Source organism: Ixodes scapularis, unplaced genomic scaffold (assembly GCF_016920785.2).
Source record: "Ixodes scapularis isolate PalLabHiFi unplaced genomic scaffold, ASM1692078v2 PGA_scaffold3__209_contigs__length_174095766, whole genome shotgun sequence".
Classification (NCBI taxonomy): domain Eukaryota; kingdom Metazoa; phylum Arthropoda; class Arachnida; order Ixodida; family Ixodidae; genus Ixodes; species Ixodes scapularis.
This window is the reverse complement of record NW_024609868.1, coordinates 100981388-101002605: the sequence shown is the minus strand read 5'-3', so window position 1 is coordinate 101002605 and position 21218 is coordinate 100981388. Positions and strand designations below refer to the sequence as shown.

Below are 21218 nucleotides of genomic sequence, written 5' to 3'. Positions count from 1 at the left end.
TCCAGTGAATGGCTTGGAACAGCATCTGGTCTTAATTTTTAGCACTGATATATCATATTTTGTAGAAGGAACAGTTGAGTACCGGCTGAAGAAAATATTTCAATTTGTAATCAGTAAATTTTAGGTAATTCACTTTACTCTTTCCACCTGGCGTCTGCCGTGTTGAATAATTCTATAGTAAAGAAAAACATGTTTTTAAAGATTGTAAGTGCCTTTTTTTATCGATATTTTTCTTTTGAAAACTCGCGTTTTATGTTGATCCTACACTGGAATTGGAGTGCTATATGAACCTTGTAAAATGGGAAACATTTTTCTTTTTTCGTAGTTTTCAAGCTGCCTCTTCCTTGGACAAGCATAGCTATCGGCTTGACAGGAACAATGTACACAGCTCTGGTATGTAATGAGGATGATTCGTTGTGTTTACGACGATCTCTATATTATTATTATTGGCCAAATAGGACGTATACTTTTCATCTTAAGCAAAGATAATAGGCATAAACTATTCTAAAATCATCTAGAAAACGAAACGTGTTCGAATGTCGTACTGTAAAGATAGGCAGAAAGAAAGTAGTATGTCATTTTATTTCTCCACATCCCAGGATTTAGATTATAATGTTTCCTTACAAGCTCGCCTACATAAGCAGGACGACTTGGAGACCCCAAGTATTGGTGTCTTGCTGGCTATCTGTAGAAAAGAGAGATAGTTCTCTATCATAAGTCCTTTAATAAATTACCATCGATATGACCTTTCTTCGTTCATTTAGAAACTACGATGGAAGAAAAAATGGAGTGTCCATAAGAAATAAAATCAAAACAAAAAAAAAATTATTCAGTGGTATCAGATTTATTCACGTATACTCTCTACGTTTTGGTCTGGAGTGTTATTCACGTACTGAATTACGCAGAACAAAAGGACAAACCTCAAAAGAGAGCTATGTTTTTTTGTTTGTTTTTGGAACATATTGTCCTATAAATTTGGGAACAAATATTCTGAATTTATATATCTTCGTTTATAGGGGCGCATTATGAAGGGAACAAAACAAGAAAACTCGATTCCGAAAACTCCAGAGACGTTTCCCTAAACAAACGGGCATTAAACCAGATGAAGTGTGTGGGGCCCAAATATTGAGTAGTCGTCTGGATAGCACAGGGCCGGCTGTGTTCCTTAGAAAAGCGAAGATTTAGCGAATATTTATTTGCAGAATACTTGGACTTTAGATAATAAATGGCAGCTGCCAATCGATATTTTTGTTTTTCACCCCAATTTGAGAAATTCGGCATGGTTTGTTTTTATTTTATTTTTCTATATGAGAGGCAGGATTGCCTATATTTAACCAAGCACAGACTGAAACCTCTCTTCAGAATCTCAGAGCATTAAATATTAATTGATATTTCTTCTCTTTTTTTCACTTTTAATTAAAGGGTGGACTAAGAGGCGTAGTGTGGACCGACTGCTTCCAGGCAATACTCATTATACTGTCTCCAGTGACCGTTATCTCCAAGGTCGTGTACGACAGCACATACAAAAACATGACACTCCGTCCGCTTTGGGACATCAAGGCAAATAGATATTTCCTCAAGTAAGTACTTTATTCTTCACTCAGTGTTTAGTTCAACATTTAAGAGTTTAATGCCTTTCCCGAAGTACTAGCGATACAAATATTCGGCATAATGTGTGCTGAATCCTGGTCTTACGCGTCGTACATTGCTTAATCTAAATTGAATAGCGTCTTATATTTTAATGTTTTACGATTGCTTTATTTCGGTTCCTCGATGAAGCGCATTAAAAATGAAGCATAATCCAGTTAATAGTTGGTAAAATCTAACAACAAACTCCTAATGTTGTAATATATTCAGCTTGCACAAAAATGCAGCTCAGATGTCAGCTCTGCGAAAAACTGCATGATCTAAACTACATATTTTTCTCTTGTTCACCGTGTTGATCGCTTGGTGTTTTATTTTCCATGCATTGTCAAACGTTGCGGGCACAATGCCTTCCTGCATTCCACGCCCTTAATAATAACAGAAACCTAGTTCTCTACCGGAAAACACAGTATAACTTTTCACTACCTGGATTATTGAATTGGAAATTAAGTGGAATTGTTTCCGGAAACCTCAAATCCAGGTTGCAGAAAAAGGAATATATTCTAAAATCTGAAATTCAGATAGAATCCACAGGCCAGATTCATGAAACGATCTTACGCCAAAAATGTGCGCAAGACAAAACGTAAGAACAAATTCGTATCATGAAACAAAATTATCCTAAGTTTTGCGCAGGTTACAACGGAATCCTACGACCGCTTCGAAGCTGTCTTACGCACTTTTTCCGATCATATCAGCATGACCGACCTTGTCACTTTGTTACTTGGTAGTGACGACCAACGGAGGTTTATGTTTCTACGTGCTCTTTTCGCGCATCCCGACTTCAAGCAGCAAGAAAGAAAGTAAGAAGTACTTGGAAAAAGACAACGACGAACAAGAACATTGCTACCATTGATGACTTTTCGGTGCCGAGCCGGCACCGAAAAGTCATCTTACTTCTTATTTTTTTTTTATATATGACTGTGCTTATTTTGCCCCTTGTTATTTCCTTGTATTCCCCACTCCCCTCGGTAGTGTCTTCGGACCTTGAGGGTGAATAAATAAATAAATAAATAAATAAACCTTGGATCCACGAAGACCCGCGAAAAGCTCTACCGGCCACGATTCCACCGACCCCGACCAAGCGAGCTCGGCAAAATATGGGCCTAGCAGGCACTACAACTCGGCGCAGCGTTGCTCCGACGGTCCTTGGCCAAGACCGTCTGCCCACGACCGGCTGGCGTGCCGAATGGAATATGCCTACGCGACCCTTGTGGACCCTTCCCGTATTATAGTTTGATCGCTGACCTCATTTTTAGATTAAGAGTTCAATCTCTTCCCCTTGTCATCTCCTTGTTTTCCAAGGCAGAGGTGACGAACGCTGCCGTCGAAAAGGGACTCTCATCCATTCTATCCCCTTGTTTGTTTGATATAGAGCTCAAATAAACGCCATATAAGTTACATTCGCAACACGGTATGTACACTGTGTTATTAGTATGCCATTTTTATATTGAGACGACTGCACGTCACCGTCGACCTATAACAGTTCGTTGGAGCTACGCGATGCCGGTCTACCCTTTCTTTGCCGAGTGTCACGCTAGTGTCGAGCTGCAATCGTAAAAGATCGGTCCCAAAGCGACTACCTATTCGCGGTTCAACAGCACGGATCAAGCACTTCGATCAAAAGCGCGCGTCTGCTCCGAGTGTGAACAGGTATTTACGTGGCTCTTGCTGGCAGTCTCGTCGTTCAAACGTATCTTTTTTAACGTCAGGTCGCTCCTGCATCTCAGAGGCCGGGAAAAACGCCGCGGCAATTTGTTTCCACCTCTGTCAACGTCGCTTTGCAAACGACTGATCTGACACCTAACCTTTTACCTTCGATGACAGTTGTGTTGACGTCGTAGCGATCGAGTTCGTAGCATTCAACCGAGACGGTTAGGCATCGCGGCCGCGGCATTCGGGCACGTTAAAATCGTGTTAGCGTCGACATACCATTGCGCGGACACGAGCCCCAGACGAGGGGTGGTGGAAAGGCCGCTTGTGTTTCTTGTTAAAAATCCACGTGCTCCGAAGTGCTCCGAACCATGCCGAGCTCTCCGATTGGTTATTCGTGCTGTTGAAGACGCCGTCGCCGGAGCAACAGCACCGGTAAGTTCTAGTTTTTCCGTACGAAAACGTCGCTTTCCTCCTCTCACTTAAGAATGGACTCGTGAATACCGATTTCTCCTCTTCTTACGATGATCTTAACTTCTGAACTTCTTAGCTAAGTTGTCGTAAACTAAGAAGCTCTTCGTGAATCTGGCTGGCCTCAGATGATTTCCAGCTCCAAAATCTAGATAGCGAAACGTTATACTGTTTTTTTTAGTAGGGTAAGATTTTGAAAAGTGACAACTTTAGTTAGTTTTAGCCGAACGCGAAAATTGCTAACATAAAACAGGTTGGCATGTGGCGGTCAGTGGCGTACATCCATCACGGAATGCTCCGGCTAATTTTCTTGCTGGCCTTTTAAACAATGGGTAATGCCCCTTTTCTGGGGCGAAACTCCTTGGGGCCTAGCCTTGTCCATCCGTCCGGCGTCCGTGCTCACATCGATTGCACTGCGTCCGGGATCAGCCCACTTTAAAAAAAAGAAACATACGACCGCATGGGGTTTCGAACTCAGGATCGCTTGCTTACGAGGCAGACGTCTTAACCACCACGCTACGCTCCAATTTTTTTTTTTATTGCGCACAAGTCGCACATTACATATTAAAAACCCATGTACTCCGACTTGGAGCCGTCAGGAGCATTAAAATTCCTTCATTCCTGTTAGCTCTTCAAACAGGTTAAACCACTCTGGCGGGGTTTCAAAACGTTCAACAACGCTCTTCACTTGGACAAGTTCGACAAAAAACAGGCGGGCCGACTTAGGGTGCTGCTCTGCGTGGCGCACCGCCATACGAGACTTCCAAAGGCTATGCAATCCTTATACCATAAACATGTCATAGGGTATGCTTTCATGCTTCTCCACCGGGAGTAAGCGAATTGAAAAAGGATTGACCTGTAAATCCCGTTTCAAAGTCCGTTGCGAAACGTCCCAGAAGAACACTGCATCCCAGGAGTACAAGAATGCATGTTCAATCATCTCCGGTTGTTTGCAAAGTATACAATTTACACCCCATGGGACGTAAATGTTTCGTCTATCAAGCCATACCTTCACAGGCAACGTTTCAGTATGGAGGCGGAAGAAAAAGGTTTCGACACAAGGCGGGACGCACATTTTCTTTACCCGGGCAAGAACATCATGTCCCGGACACGAAACATAAGGAAGTCTATACAACGGAGCAGGGAATAAGAGCTCAAGGAGGTCGCGCGTCAACTTTTTGCGCGTTACTGTTGATAAATATTTTGGTGAAAATCTTACGTCCAAACTGGTTTGGCTGGGGGCCCCGAGTCTGACGCGACAAAAAGGACGGTAGGGCGACCCTGAGCCTTGTCTGAAACATCTTTCGTAAAAGGGGGTGTCGCTGGTCACGCAGAAAAAGAAACCGCGACGCAGTTTGACGAATAAAAAGGTGCGACAGTCCAACCCCTCCCTTGGACACACGACGAAACAGATTGTCCCGACACATCGGCCAGCTTGGCGACAACCAGATAAATAGTGCGAACACGTGGTGCATCTTCTGGATATAGATTCGGGGGCAGCATAGCACCTGTACGACATACCAAATCTTTGCGGTCAGGACGATGTTACACACGGTTGCTCGCGAAAAAATAGACAGATCACGATTACGCCATGAGGCGGTGCGTTTCTTTATGTCCTCGACGGCATTTTCCCAGTAAGGCTTTGTTTTCCTGAAGTGCTGTAGTGGGACTCCTAGATACTTGCACGGGGTGCACTGCCATCGAATACCTTCGTACATAGCTGGTGTTGTAGCCCAAGTACCGTGCCAAACGCCGGAGCATTTATCTAGGTTCACTACGGCACCCGTGGAGGCGCGAAATGACTGTGTCAGTTTTAAAACTTCCTCTACGTTTCTTTTGTCACTACAAAATACGGCAATATCATCTGCGTAAGACAGCACTTTTGTCTAAACTGAGTCCATTCTAAAACCGTGCACTTTATCACTTTGAATAACACTCAGACAAAAGGGCTCCAAGTACAACGCAAACAGCAACGGTGACATGGGACACCCCTGTCTCACAGAGGAAGATACAGGTATTTTAGGGGTCAAAGAATTATTAATAACTAATTGTGTAACACACCCAGTGTACGACATGCGTGCTCGCTCCAAAAGAACTGCCCCTACATTACCGTGTTCTAGCACTTTCCAGAGCACCTCGTGTCGGACACGATCAAAGGCCTTCTGTAAGTCTATCTGCAGCATCGCCACTTGGCCTCCTTCGTTGCTAACAGTGTCTAAAATTGTTCGTGCGACATGTATGTTTGTTTGGATACACCTTCCCCGTATGCCACATGTTTGGTGTTCACCTACTAAATTACATATGACTTGCTGGAGTCTCTTAGTTAAAACCCGTGCAAAAATTTTATAATTGACGTTGCATAAAGTGATCGGTCGGTACTTGCTTACGCGCCTTGCCGCATTCGCGTCAGTGCCTTTCGGTATAAGCACAGTATACGTTTTAAGAAAGGAGGGTGGTAATGCTTTGAATTCATACGCCTCGCGAAAGACTTCCAGAAAAAAAGGGGCTACTAAATCTTTGAATTTTTGATAAAATTCTGCACTTATCCCGTCAGGTCCGGGCGTTTTATGCGCCGGCAAACCATCCATTGCGCGTTCTATTTCTCCGAGCGTAATTGGTTACTCCAACCACTCTCTTTTATCATCTGTAAGCTGTGGTGTTCCTTGCAGTAAGCTGTCAATCTCATCCGTGTTAATCTGCTGCTGGCAGCCTCCAAATAGCTGTTTATAATATTCAAGAAAGGCATTCTCTATAAACATTTTGTCACCAATTATAGTACCATTGTGACTAATCATCGTTATTTCCTTATCTTGCGCGTACTTTCTTTCTTCGGTCAGGGCACGTCGAGTGGCCTGCTCGCCCAACAGAAACGTATCTGCTCTAGCTCGCACGATCGCACCGCGATAACGCTCTTGGTGTAAGTTATCTAACTGGCTTCTCACTTTTTTTTATTTCTGCCACGTTCGTGCACGGGTTTTTATCTTCTTTTTCAAAAAGTTCATGCCAATACTTCTTCAATTCTTTCTCTTTCTGTCTTGACACGTACTTTAAGTAGGAAGACCTTTCAAATGCCATTTGTTTGACCTCTTCTTTAAAATATTCTCATTTTTCAAGGAAGGATGTTTCTTTTCCGGAGGCAATTTTCTTTAGCGTCTCTATTACGCTCTCAACAAAAACAGCGTCGTCTTGCAACCTGTTATTAATTTTCCACAAGTCCCAACTAAATTTGTTCTTAGGCTGCTTGTTATTTCCCAGAGTCACAGTGACTAAACAATGATCTGTGAAAAAAGGGGCTTCACGACGTAGCCTGATACATTGGTGATTACTTCAGCCGACATGTAGATTCGATCTAGACGCGCGTTAGATGACCTTTGAAAATGAGTAAAACGGAGAGTGTCGCGATTGGCCCTCGAGCGCGCTACGTCTTCCAGATCGTGTTCTTGCAACATTTCGGTTAGTAATTCTACGCTGCTATCTCGGTACGGCGCGCCTAAACTTCGATCAGCCTGGCTGCATACGCCATTGAAGTCTCCAAAAAGAACCACTATTCCAGCCGCCGCAGTTCGTCGCGAAAGTCTTGGATCCGGTATGGCCGGCCTTTCACATCGCAGTGAAGAATAACAGAGTTGGTGGCAACGTATCCAGTAGGCAGGGTGGGCAGGATGATCTTGTATTCTTTGGGGTTTCCAGAAACAGATGTACCACGGCCTGACACGGCCGTTTTTGCCGCTCCGACGGAGCACATGATAACACTTCCGTCGCGCTCGGCAGCCGGAAGTGGAATCCTACGCTACGCTCCAACGTTGCATGCAGCCGCTCAACGTCTATACAGGAGTGGGCGCTGCGGTCAAATGAGCATACCGCGTTAAACTTTGCATGCATTGGCTCAACGTTTATAGACGAGAGGGAGCTGCGGTCAAATGCTCAACTGCGTATATAACCACGATCCATACCACACATTTTCTTTCTAACATGGACCGTTGACTTAAGCGGTGGAGATACGTTCTCACGGCTTCTAGCGGATCCAAGCTAATCCGCTAGAAGAACTACTGGCTTTGCATTTCAGCGACTATAATGCACTCCTCCTCGGAACTGACGCAATTTTTATTGCCTTTTCTAAAGCCTTTGATCGTGTTCCGCATACAAGGTTAATAGAAAAAACTGACAGATGCTAATATAGAAACGGGTGTCATTAAATGGATCTCAGACTTTCTTTCAAATAGACGTCAGTGTGTCGTTATTGGTAACATAATCTCTCCCCCAATAGCCGCACAATCTGGTGTACCACAAGGATCAGTACTTGGGCCACTGCTTTCCTTATTATACATTAATGATATTCCCGTAAACGTTCAGTCCACGATCCGACTTTCAGCAGACGACTGCGTCATCTACCGGACTATATCTTCCCCCTCTCATAGCGCATTACTTCTGGCAGATCAAGACAAAATTTCACTATGGTGTGTTGATTGGCGAATGCAGATAAATACGGATAAAACGAAACCTATTACGATCACTACAAAAACCAACACTCCCGAGCATACTTATCAAATTAATGGTGTAGATATATAAAAGGTGCAATCATTTAAGTGCTTAGGTGTTCAACTCAAAGTAGAGTTATCTTGGAAATTACATACTGAGACAATATTACGAAAGGCTAATCAAACCTGGGATTCCTGAGAAGAAACTTGTTTTTATCTGACACAAAAACAAAACTAATGGCATATACATCAGGGTTGGGCAGAAATACTCAAAAATGTATTTGGAAATACAAATACTGGGATACATTAAAACAGTAGCTAAAATACTGATACTGAAATATATCTGTAAAACTGTATCGCGATACGTATCGGAAATTAATTTTTAAGTAGAGGCAAAAGGTATTTGGAAATACAAATACAGGAATACATTTTAGAGAGGCAGAAATACAAATACAGAAATACTGATACTGCAATACATTTTTTCAAATTTGTTTGAGATGCCAACTGAGGTGAAACTTGAAGTTTGAAGTAGAAGTTTTTGATCCCGAAATTACTTTCCCGTAGGCTTGGCACTTTGCCTTCGGACGACGAGGAGTCTTCAATGGGCTCAAAACAACGTTCCGTCAAAGACTGGCCGCGGTCTCTTCCCTGGCATGATGTATGTCTGACGAGGGATGCTAAAAGGCTTGGACCTCTAAATAAATTCTATGTCACCCTAAACCCCATCAAAACGTCACCGCGCCCCTGCCAACATTGATCACATGACGTCACGGTGTAATGAACTGGTATTCTTTATCTGTAGGTGTGGCCTTGAACATGAAACTTTACCACGCTGCTGTATATGAAAGGACAAAACATACTTTCGTTGCAAGTTACCTCGTTGAAGACCGTGCAGGCAGTGCCATTTTGAATTTTTGAGAATAGTGGACCACCTGAAGCATTCTGGAACACACGTCTTGTCTTCGGTTAGGGTTGAAAAAAACCATACGGTGGCATCCCCATTGTGAAGGTCCTTCCTGCCGACCCTCCGCCAACGACGCATGAATTGCAGTCCTCAAGTTTCACCTAGCATCATCCAAACAGAGACCTCGAGGATTGCGACCTGGTATTGACGGTACAGGTGCGACCTCTCCGAGAACCAGCGCGCTTGAGACGAGTCGCAGGTGTACGAAGTCTGGGTCGGAACAGCGAGGCCACTTCTGGCCTCCTTCTGGGTTTTCGGATCACCAGAGCAGCGGGTCACGTTCACGTCGGCTGATGATCTACCCTAGAGCCGTGCAATGTTACGGGCGGAGCCGCAGATGCATTCGAATATGTGCTGAACTTCACAGCGTGAGTCTTCCTACTATTCCAAGTCAACCACCGCCAGGCTCGTGCTGCAACGGAATGTTACACAGCTTTGCCGGCTGGATGTACTATCGCGATACATTTGTATCGCGATACTGCCCAACCCTGACATACATCCCTTGTAAGAGACAAACTAGAATATGCGTCAGTTATTTGGAATCCACACCAAGCCTATCTAGTTAATGAATTAGAGTCTCTCCAAAATAAAGCATCCCGGTTTATAACACGCAATTATTCAACCACCTGTAGTATAACAAGTATAAAAGAGTCCTTAAATTTAGCATCTCTTGAGAACAGAAGGCGAATCGCCCGTTTTTCTATATTTCATAAAATATATCACTCTTCTACACTTTTCCATCAAACACACATTGTTCCAGCTAACCGCATCTTCTCACGGCTAGACCACCCCAAAGGCTCTCCTTTGTATAGGCTCAAAGGCTCTCCTTTGTATAGGTTAGGTTGCCGTTTCCACCTTGCCGTTTCTGAATGGAATGCCTTACCGCGTGATATCGCAGTGAAACAGGATTATCAGGCTTTTTTAAATCTCCTGATACCTTCGTTTCACAAAAAACATAATCATGGTTGCCCTTCGTCGCAGATAAGCCATAGTTCTGCAGTGTGTCGTTGGTTTTCTTTTTGTATTTGTATAATATTACCATTGAAGTGCAGCGATTGAACTTTGTGATCATATGTACTGCCTTTTTGTGTGCCGCGGCTTTCTTTTCTTTTCTTTTTTTTTTTTTGTTCTTTTTGTATGAATCCCCACTATGTAATGCCCGAAAGGGCCCTTACGCTAAATGAATAAAAATGCAACCCGGAACTCAGCACTACCTATAAGCAATAAAAAAAGAAATCAGCACCATCAGCACTAGCTATGAACAATAAAATCAGTATCATCAGCACCACCGGAGCTTCGCCCCAATCATCATAGTTCACCACCTGGAGATACGGCCTCATTTTTTTCAGCTTCTGCACGTGCTGAACATACTAGACGCGCCACCTGGGGGCGACGTACGGCGACGCTATCGGTGCACAATATATGCAACAATATAATATTTTACTGCAAAGCAACAAAATTTATTCAGAGAGCTCCAATTCAAATATTTTAACTTACGTTCATACTAGGCTGCGAACAGTCAATGGAAATGAATGTATTTTCTTTTGAGTTCAGTAACAACATATATAAGTCTAGCCGCCCTTTGTGCATTATTTTTGAACCTGCCCTATCATTTTATTGTCACGATAGCATATATTGAGCAAATCATATTAAAAACAAATAATGCCCCTAACTTTACGTGTGTTTTCAATTTTGGAATATAAATTATTACAGTTTTAGCATATTGTGCGCAGTAGACAAGTTTGAAAGGAACTCCCTCGTAAAATACCAGAGATCTATTTTTTTTTTTGTTAGGTACCTTTTTAAATAAACCTTGCCTTTTTTCTGTTGAAACGTACTTTTTATTAACTTTCGAATCGTCTGCTCTCGCGATCCGCGTCCATCCGGGACTAAAGTTTGGCCGTCGCCACAGCCCTGCTGAAAGAACATCGAGTCCCTTGCATATGTTTATGATTCACTGATCACAAGACGATATGATCGTGGTGGACGTCACCGTGAAATGCTTGCATGAGAGCCGCAGCTGCCGTGAGCAGGCATTTAGTTATCGGGTAGTTTTAGGGAACCGTTTTGCCCATCCGATACATTACGATGGACCCTCCGTTACGATCTGCGCATATGCCAGTCTTTTGTGGAAGCGCATGCGCTGTTCGTTCCGGAGGGCCCATCACCCTCCGTTACAATCTTCCCATATGCCAGTCTTTTGTGGAAGCGCATGCGCTGTTCGTCCCGGAGGGCCCATCATAGCGTATCGGATGTGCAAAAACCGTTCCCTAATACTCCTTGTTATTTTTTTTTTTTGACCGTGGTATTTTAATTGTGAAGACTAAATCGGAGGGGAAACTCTAGGATTATCGTCTTAATCTTTCATGAAGCTGCTAAATATGTAGAACGTGTTAAAATCGTAGATTTATTTTGAGAAAAAGAAATGCTTCAGCTCTTGATAGTACACACATTTTGTACAAAAAGGTGTCTCGGAAAAATATACCCCTCTCTGCACTTTGCGGTTCCAAGTGAAGTTACTCAACACAAATAACCGAGAACAAGAAAAGAGCCTGCACCCGGATGAAAGATGGCGGTCCTTCAGTATAATGAATTATTTACGAGATTCTTTTGTTTTTCAATATCAGTGCGTTTATTCTATTTTTCTTTGGCCTGCATTCATTGGTTTTTTCAAGGCTTAAAACATTTCTGTAAACTTTTTGTGAATTCCTGATTCCATCAGCCAAGCAACAACATTGAGAAGCCCCTCGGTAGATAACACTAATATCCTATGAATTCCCTCAGGCGCAAATGATTTCCTTTTTTGCTTGCATGACAATCGACACGTAGGGCGACCTCGAATATTCACAGCATCAGGATCACTTTAGTTCAGACGAACTGGCTCTATAAAAACTAGCGCTTTTAAATCTATGCAGCAGAAAGAAACTCAGCACTTTATTTTAAGTGAAATAACGTTTGTGTTTATCCCTTTGCTGAGCAATGTAAAGTGGCCGCACCTTCTTAGTCTTTCTTTCTGAAAGACCTCAGTTGTCTGTTTTGGGTGTATGTTTACACACAATATTAAATTAATAACATACACACTTGGTAGATTGTGACGTCTAAATATACCGTCCACGTACAATAAAACATTCAATGAATTCTTGTATAAACACTGGGTAGATTTTATTAACGTAACGTTTTTGAAATTATATAAAGAGCAGCCAAGATGAGCCCTCAAACACGAACTAGATATCGACTGCCTTTTGTGCTACTCATCTCCAACAACGATGCGAAAATAAATATTGCAACTGCACGAAAGTTATCGGACGCAGGCGAAACATCAACCCCTGTTCACACCCTGCGCGTAAGCATTGGGTTAATTTAACTTCAAAACAAGACAGAGAAGGAAATATGCGAAGTTGTGTATTCAGCATAACGTATCTATCCTTGCCCTAAGGGTTGACTGAACGACTTCTGTTCATTAGTTGAATCATTAATCATTAAATATGCGTGAATATTAGGAAATATCTTAGAAGCAAATTCACAGGAAAGAAAGAACATAATACTGTTGTGTTAAATTTCTTCGAAATGTCTCTTTCGCGTCAATGTGATTCAGGAATTAAACACGAGCTAATAGGCCACTTCTAATTAAGACCACTGAATAAAACAGGTAGCGACATCTCCCTTCTTCTCTAATGCGCATGCCTGTATTTTTATCTTTAACTTTCTAAAGGTGTACGTTATGAGACTAGAAGCACAATGTCACTTTGAACTTTTTAGGCCTGATTGGACTATCCGGGGATACGGAACAAAAGAAAGACGCTATGAACCTCCACCTTGTGCTTCTTCCTACACTGATCGGAGCCATTAGGTCGTAGACTTTGCTGCGATCTGAATGCCAAGGCAATCCCCTCCCTTCTCTCACTTCTTCACAGATCCGCATATCTTATTATCTCTACATTTTGCTCTTTCGCACTCATACAACCTTAGGATTGTTCACAAATAGCCAGTGGCGCTTTCGAAAGACGCCCGTTTCTTTTCTGTGGGGAGGGATTTTACTGCTAACTAGTCAGGGAGACAAACCAAGGTAAAGTTATTTATATACCATTTCTTTACAGCCAGAAAAAACCCAGGAGGAAAAATAATGAATAAATCAGCATTATGTGTCTCAGAGTTTATATCACCCGCTCAAACTCGAAACTCCATTTCGCTGCCACTTATGAAATTTTTTTTTGTGTCACAATATATCGGAACATCTTACATTCTCACTATTGCCTGCGACTTATTTACCACCTTCAACTTTTCAATTTGCCCTATTGTTTCCAAAATGCCTTAAGGGATGCAGCAAGGCGATGCAAGTATAAATGAACACACCTATCGAACTGTAGACTAAACACAGTCCGTCAGCGCACAGATGCACCGAAGACAGTTTGTCAAGAGACTTATGTACAAAATTTAACGTGAATTTATAAACATACACAAATATGAATAATGCGAGAACTATACAAAGCCATGGAATTTAGTTGCATATTATTACTCAACCAAACACTGAGGCAGCATTGAGTAAATCTACTGACGTACGCGATTATTTCAAAGGAGCCAGATAAGCAATGTCGCGCACTAAACTGTTATGCTTAACGGCTAACACAACTTCACATGCCTGTCAATTTCTTTCCACCAGTACCACACTGGATTTCACAAAGGACGAAAATCTTTGGGCCAGCCTAATCGGACTCTTCAGCTTTTCTATGTACCGATGCTACATGGACCAGATTGCTGCGCAGAGATACCTCGCAGCTAAGACCCTTCAAGATGCGAAAAAGTATACTATTTCATCTTTGATCTAAGTGCCTAATTTAAACTATCTTCAAAGCAAACCGATATTTCAAATTTTTTTGTATAAGTGTTACTTTAATGTTTACCTATTTAGCGGAAAAGGTGTATAACCCTGATTTTGAATTGACTTCATACTCGCACTATTTTGCAAGACCTCTTCCTGAAGTGAACGGATTGGTCTACATAGAGTTAAATCTGTGCAAGTCGGGGGTGATCTCTTTATATACTGCAGGGTGAATTCCTCACCGAAAATATTGCAAGGGAGAAATTCATCCAGTCTGATTAGGGTTGATTATTAAGGCCCGGCCTAAGCACAGTTGGAGATTAGGAGCCTTTATAGGTGACTGTAACCCCGTAACATACAATCCGTGGAATGCGCTTTATTGTGTAGTTTGTGATTATACTGCACCTGGTTAAAATGGGTTCATATTTGAAAACGCTTTTAGGTAGATACATGGTAAAGTATAAAGACCACAAAACCATTGATAATTTCAAAATCTACGGTACGTATTGCTCAGGCATTGTCACTGCATCGTCACTGCATCGTCGCGTAGACTCTGGTGCTATGAACTACTGTGGACTCCAAAACCTCTGTGAGATGATCAATTTCTTCTTTTTTTTTTTGGCTTTTGAAGCAAAATAAAGCTCTCGTTTTTGTGGTGGCAGAGAAAGTCATCAATTTTATTGTGAACTTTGTTACTAGACAAACAGGGATGAAATGTTTCTGTTTTATGCACTTATATAAAGTTTTCTTTTTAGCCTGCAAAAATGCCGAACACAGTCCGTATATTATTTTTTTGGTTAGCCGCAAAACTTTCCAAGGGTAGTCGTTCCCGAAAGCAAATAATGTGAACCCCGCTTTCCTGTTTGTCACGCATCACATCGTCTAATGACGAGCTGAGATTGCATGTCTGAGAAAACCTTCATAAGGCATGCAGGAGATCATCAATCGGTTCAGCTTGACTACAATGGGGAAATTTATAGCTTTCTGTAATCACGTTTTACGTCGCTGCGTAACACGCGTGCATAGTCTCTAAATAATATTGGTACGCGCTGATTCTCGGAGTAGACCTTAACGAGAATCCAGTAGCGGCAGGAGGTATAGTAGTGAACGCAGAAGGAATATGAGGCAGCATTAAGAAGACTCGATCTCCTGCAGTGCCAACTACATTAAGTAGTAACGCTTTCTACTACTCTGAACAACTGAATTCTCTCAACAACTGAATTCTCTAAACAACTGAATTTAAATAATTAGAATGTAAGAGCAATATATATAAAAAGCCTATTTTGGGCATATGGCGGGTATTAACCTCAGAAGACAGTAATAAATTGTAAAAAAAACTGCAGTTTACAGTTTTTATCTTTGTACATACAGGAAGCTACGCGGTCGGGATCAAATGCTAGTTTCAATTATATGAGAGTTCTGTTGTAGAGATCCTAACAATTTTCAGGCAAGTCTCTTCCCCAGGCCAGTTGAATCAGTGGCATCGGTTGTAAACGTTTAAAATATGTATTTCTTACTAAATTTTGCTTGTTGCACAAATTACTTCCCACACCAGATGAACATTGAAAGAGTACATTCGCTCGTCGCAGATATGTGTTTTCTTCGCCTATGGGAACCACAGAGGCGACACACAAAACGATGTAGACTTTTGTACGCAGGTGGTTTCCGTTATATATACTATATATTTTTAAATTGAGAAAAAGCAAAGACAAGACCGGCGCTTGTGAATGTTCCAGTTATTTCACTCCTGCGGCGTCACTCAATTTTAATTTCTTTTTTTGCCAAAATGAAGAAAATGTGTTTATGTTAAAAATATTGAACATGCCATAACTAAAGTGCGTTACTTTCAGTCAAATTTTTATATTCAGAATAAAATGGCATAGTGTGCCCAGTCTTACAAAAGAAAAGTTATTGCTGCAACTAGCGATATCCCTAAATTTTGAAACAGCCTTCGCGTCCTATGGCATCACAAAGCGTAGCAAGGGATGCTTAAGGAAAAAAGGGTGCGGAGTTTTGGCATGCATTCTTATTCGGGTTTCCTTTTTTGCAATTGGTTTTTTGCGATGTCACCCGCTCCTGAAGCGTTTGAGACAATGAAAAGTACAAATTTTGGGACTTTAATGACAGTTTTACCCACTACTACGTAAGTGCCCGATATCGTCGGCGGCCGCAAACTCGGCAGTAGCAAAACGTGACTGTTCACGCCAGTACACCGCAGACGAACTAAAGGATCGGAAGAACTACGTTTATGCTTTCGTATTCACAACTCATAACAAGTGGTTAGGTGTCCTCGCAATTTTTCGGATAACAGTTAGGACATATTTTTTTTTCAGGATAGTTTGCATAGGAACTCTCCTAACAAACCTGGGCTATATGTTGATATGTCTCATTGGAATTTCTCTAACCTATTGGTTTCGTGATTGCGACCCTCAACTTACAGGAGAAATTGGTCGACCTGATCAGGTAAAGAAATACAAAGTATAAATTTGAAAACCGTTTACTTCTTTATTTAGAGGTGTCAGTCCAATTAAAAGTTTGCTGTTTTAACGTATAAATAACGTACCTGAACGTGCTCTAGTTTAGAATATTTTATAGGCTATTATCATATACCTTAATTTATTAAAATTGTATTAGCAAGCTAACAGCGCAACTACGTTTAATGTTGCCTTTGTTGATCCCTTACGAGTTAACGTCAGCCCTAAATTTACATTTAAAAAAGGGGTAAATCAGACTGTTTTCGCTGATATCAATTTAGCATTGTTTTGTGGAGAGTATAACAATCAACGTGCTAGTCGCACTCAATACGAAAGTAAGTCTAAATGACATAAGGTAACCTACATTATAAGTCGATTAGTTGGTTCGTTATACCTGTAATTGTGTTTGTTAAGAAACATATAACATAAATACACATGAGTACCACCACAAAATCTCTATAAACAAGTGTTTAGGATACAGACGGTATGTTGGTGCACGCTTGATTCATATGGTAGATGGTCACTTCAATATTATGGATAACCATAATACTTTTGTGTAAGCAACGTGACATATGTATTTAAGGGTGCGATTGGCACGCGTTGGCAACCTGCATTCTAGGAGGAAACTCCGAGCTTTGTTTTGTGTCGCATATATTGCTTTAAAGAAATGTATTATGCTGTCGGCTCCCAGTTCTCCGTCAAAAAGCGCAAGCTTGATCTTATTTTGAAGCAGGGAAACGTAAGGAAAGGTTGACATGGCTTTAACATATGGCGAACTATAATTAGTTCAATGTCAGATGACGCAGATATTGTGTGGGATCTCCCCACCAAGTCGTCTTCCGTAGTTCTCGAGGCCGTACAATTTAAAGCATGCAAAGAGTGGAATAAAGCCATGTGAAATATCGGTGTTTATTAGGCAGGCACCACCATTCTGATACACGTTCATTCGACGTTGCCGTGGCTTCAATTGATTCAAGAATACGAGCGGATATATTTCATTGATATAGTAAAAATAACACCTTTAAAGGGCGGGCGTCACTGCATTCTTGAGCGGTCGTATTTAATTGATGGTTTATATTGCAGCTGGGCGGCAGACCGAACGGCAATTCATAAAACACATTTGAGCTATCGGCCAATAATCAGGCAGTCATTGATTGGAGCGACACGTGTGGTATGCGCTAGTGTTTCGCTGCTGGAAGTCCATTTTTCTACGTTGTATTAATAAATCCCGCGTAATCTGGATAGTTAGAAAACAAGGCCTCGGGGAAAGTTAATGTCTAATGATTGCCGGCCCGCATTGCAGCAATTATTATCTACTCGAGGAAGAAAAAAACTTCTGCCCGAAAGGAAAGAAAGCATTAATACAAACTATACACTGGGGTTCCAATGGTTTAATCAAGCTGTTGATAAAAGTCATATTTCGAAGTTTTTATGTTAAACAAACTTGGGTAACAAAATGTGTTGTTACTAACAAGGATAATTACATATACATGCATGGTCTTCAAACTTTAAAAATGTTTGCTTCATTTACTATGTTAGTATTAAATGAATAAAAGAGCCTCTTTTATTCATTCTTCAAAATTTAAACAAGTTTGCTTCATTTACTATGTTAGTATTAAATGAATAAAAGAGGCTCTGCCTGGCATCGTCACAATTTCTTGTTGACTGCATTTGAATTTTGCACTTTATTTATTGATTTGAATTCGCTGCCTCGGTATCAAAGAATAAAGCAATTTGAACAGTCGGCAATATAAGATACTATAACACAATAACAAACGAGCGACTACTGGGTGGTCGAAAGGACGACACCTGGTGCTGTAGTCTCAAAAACATAGCGTAAAGATTGCCTGGCGTGTGCCATTTTTGTGGTGCACGGGATGTCGGTAGACAGCAGTCATTCCCAAAGTGCGCTCTCCGAACGCAACCGCACGTCCTCAGAGTTCTGCCGGCCAAGCATGATTGTGCATATGAGTTATACGTTTGGCAGCTCGTTCACAGCTGAAATATTACACGAATGACAAGTAATGAGGCCACGAAAACGCAAGCAAACTAAACGTTTAATGGGGCAAAATTGTGCCCAAATAATAAAAAAAGAAGATAAAAAGGCTAGCGTCGCGAGCGTCGATGGCGGCGAAACAGTAGGATTAAACGCTGGAGCGAGACTGACTCGACAAGGTCGCGGGCCGCCTCTTATCTAGAGTGCGTCACTATCTCTAAAATTCGGCAAAGAAGGCTCGAGCGTCGTCGGCTCGAGGCGAGAATGAACACGCAGGTTCTAGAACGAGAAAACAGGAATAAATGATAGAATTTACGTCCGGAACAGGAATAGACGAGAACTTTCTGGAGGTCCATGACCGAGTGTTGCTTTCTCGGCCCTGCGCGTGGCACTGTGTTATTCTATTAAACATTTTGCAGTCATTGCTGTTATTAAGACACCGAACTCGCAAGGATAATATATGTCTGTACCACCTTAGTAAAAAAACAAAAAAGATATTTCTAACGATAACTGACTTCCGAAGCGGCTCTGATACTGAAAGGTGACGGTGACATCCGTCCGACGTATCTCCTTCTTTGTATTCACAACATTGCAATGCTGCACTTAGCTATCTCATGGTTTCAGCAATCGACAGCTTGCGCTAGGGCCCATTATACGCAAACAATACACTTTGTTTTTGTTTTGTTTTGTCCGCTGAAACACGCAACAGCATAAATCGTTTACTGTAGTTGAGCCTTAACAGCTGAAACAGCCAGAACACGCATGAGGTCATAACATTCATGGAAAATTACGGGCGTGACCTTGGCTCTCAGCATCCATTGTGGTAACCTCTGCATTTTCTTCCAACTAAAACTGGTGGGCGCTTGCCGTTTACTTACGACCCATTGTAAAGTTCGATTATGACTCTAAAAATAAAAAATAGCGGGCTAGGCAACTCTTCTATTATTTTAAATAATTATATTATGTTAAGGAATTTCTAAGATTTTCATTTTGAACATAGAAGGTCAAACGGCGGTAAACTGGCAGCTTACATCACGACATGTATATTTTTGTTATATTCTATAGTAAAAATGCAACATATTTACTGTTTTATTGACTTATATTGACAAATCATGTGTACATCTGATGTCGCAGATACTGCCGTTCTACGTTTCCGTATACCTCAATGATTTTCCTGGATTTCCGGGTATATTCCTGGCTGGGGTCGTGGGAGCGACAACAAGGTAAGGACAAGAGTATAGAAAAATCGCATTTTTTTGCAGGATTGGTTTAATTTCTAATAAATTAATCCCTTCGCCCAGCAGGTTATCTCGCGACACGTTCGTCATTTCAATGTAGGATAAACACTTCAACCCTAATAATTTTAAGCAAGACAATAAAGAGTTATATTAAAAGAGATATTGAGTAAGTGTCAACGACATATAGATAAATGAAGCTGAACTGGTGGCGCTCAGCTCTTAGATATCGACTTAGACAAGTGTGTTGCAAGAACACCCGGCTGATACCCGTGCCACACGGGCAACTCGAATCCATTTACAACGAATTTGCATTCGCCCCAAATGTCATCCGACTGGTGCTACACGGCCTGCACGAGTGGCATTCGCTGCAAATGTCATTTGCCACCCAAGGGGTTTGGCGGAACTCATTCGCATTCGGTCACGGGCCAAATGTGTAGCCTCCACACCAGGCCCCAAGTAAGAAAACACCATTGGGATTATGTTAATCAAAGTATACCCGAACTAAAAAAATATTTATTTGTATTTGCTTTTATGTATGCATACTTTTATACTAGATTTGAAGCGCGGCTTGTCATATAATTGCAAGCCGCTACTCGTTAACCGAATAGACACAGCCACTTCGCCTGCGTAGCTATCTTTTTCGCGTTTCTTCTCGGTTTTATTACGTTCTGTTCAAACTTCGATGTTTCTTCCGATGGAGCCGCAAGCGCCGTAAGCAGCCACGAAAGAGAAGTGGTCTGACAACGAAAGAACAGCTCTTATAAGAGCTTGGGAGGACAAGCTCGGTGACTTGCGGCGTGCCAAGCGAAATTTAAAAGTTTACGCCGCGATCGCCGAAAGCCTGAGAGCTCTCGGCATAAAAAACCACCAGCGCAATCGGTGCACTGGGCGGTGCGCAGCGAAAGCAGCAGCAAGAGCCACGGAGTTTGAGAGCAGCTGCTCTTCGATTTCACGAACGCGAAAATGAGCGTCCTCAGCTTCGGCTTCAAGCCTTTGCTGCTTCGCACGGTGCTTGGCGCGTAAATAAATGAGGGCGCTCATTAACCGTCGCACCCGTTAACGGTCCTCCGGTGTAAGGACCGACACTCGCAACTGTACAGGCGCCATTTCCTTTCGCTTCGGTCCGCTTCTGTCTTTGGCTTATAGCGGCTAGAGCAACTAGAGCGTCACCAACAAATGAATTACAGCGGAAACGCAATAAAAACATAAAGTAATTGAACAAAATATGTTTAAAACTACCTATAGCCACTTTCTAGAGATCATAACAGTGAACAAACGTGTTTAGCTTACAAAATCTTTTAAATTGGTTTACTTCAGAGCGCAGGCACTATCAACATCCTGGCGCGAAATGACATTCGAAATGTACGTGTAGCACGGGCTTGAAATGTAATGTCATTCAGCGCCCGAATAAGATTCGCCCTGACGGGCATTTGCCATGTCCGTGTGGCGCGGGTATGACTTTACCCATCCCAGTATTCGGGACG

At 41.9% G+C, this 21218-nt stretch overlaps 1 protein-coding gene across 1 annotated transcript; it reads left to right on the top strand.

Annotated features, from left to right (window-relative positions):
• The first annotated feature begins 330 nt into the window (after positions 1 to 330).
• LOC121837235 (sodium/iodide cotransporter-like) lies at positions 331 to 19834 on the top strand. The gene is made up of 6 exons (XM_042292814.1): positions 331 to 393; positions 1423 to 1580; positions 13868 to 14008; positions 16360 to 16489; positions 19631 to 19719; positions 19801 to 19834. The coding sequence occupies exons 1-6, from the start codon at positions 379 to 381 to the stop codon at positions 19832 to 19834; spliced, it is 567 nt and encodes a 188-aa protein (XP_042148748.1). The 5' UTR covers positions 331 to 378.
• The last annotated feature ends 1384 nt before the right edge of the window (positions 19835 to 21218 follow it).

Excerpts from the sequence above, each read along its gene's own strand:
- LOC121837235 (XM_042292814.1), top strand. Across the intron at positions 14,009-16,359 it reads ACCCTTCAAGATGCGAAAAA|GATAGTTTGCATAGGAACTC; the intron begins GTATACTATTTC and ends TTTTTTTTTCAG. Across the intron at positions 16,490-19,630 it reads AAATTGGTCGACCTGATCAG|ATACTGCCGTTCTACGTTTC; the intron begins GTAAAGAAATAC and ends CTGATGTCGCAG.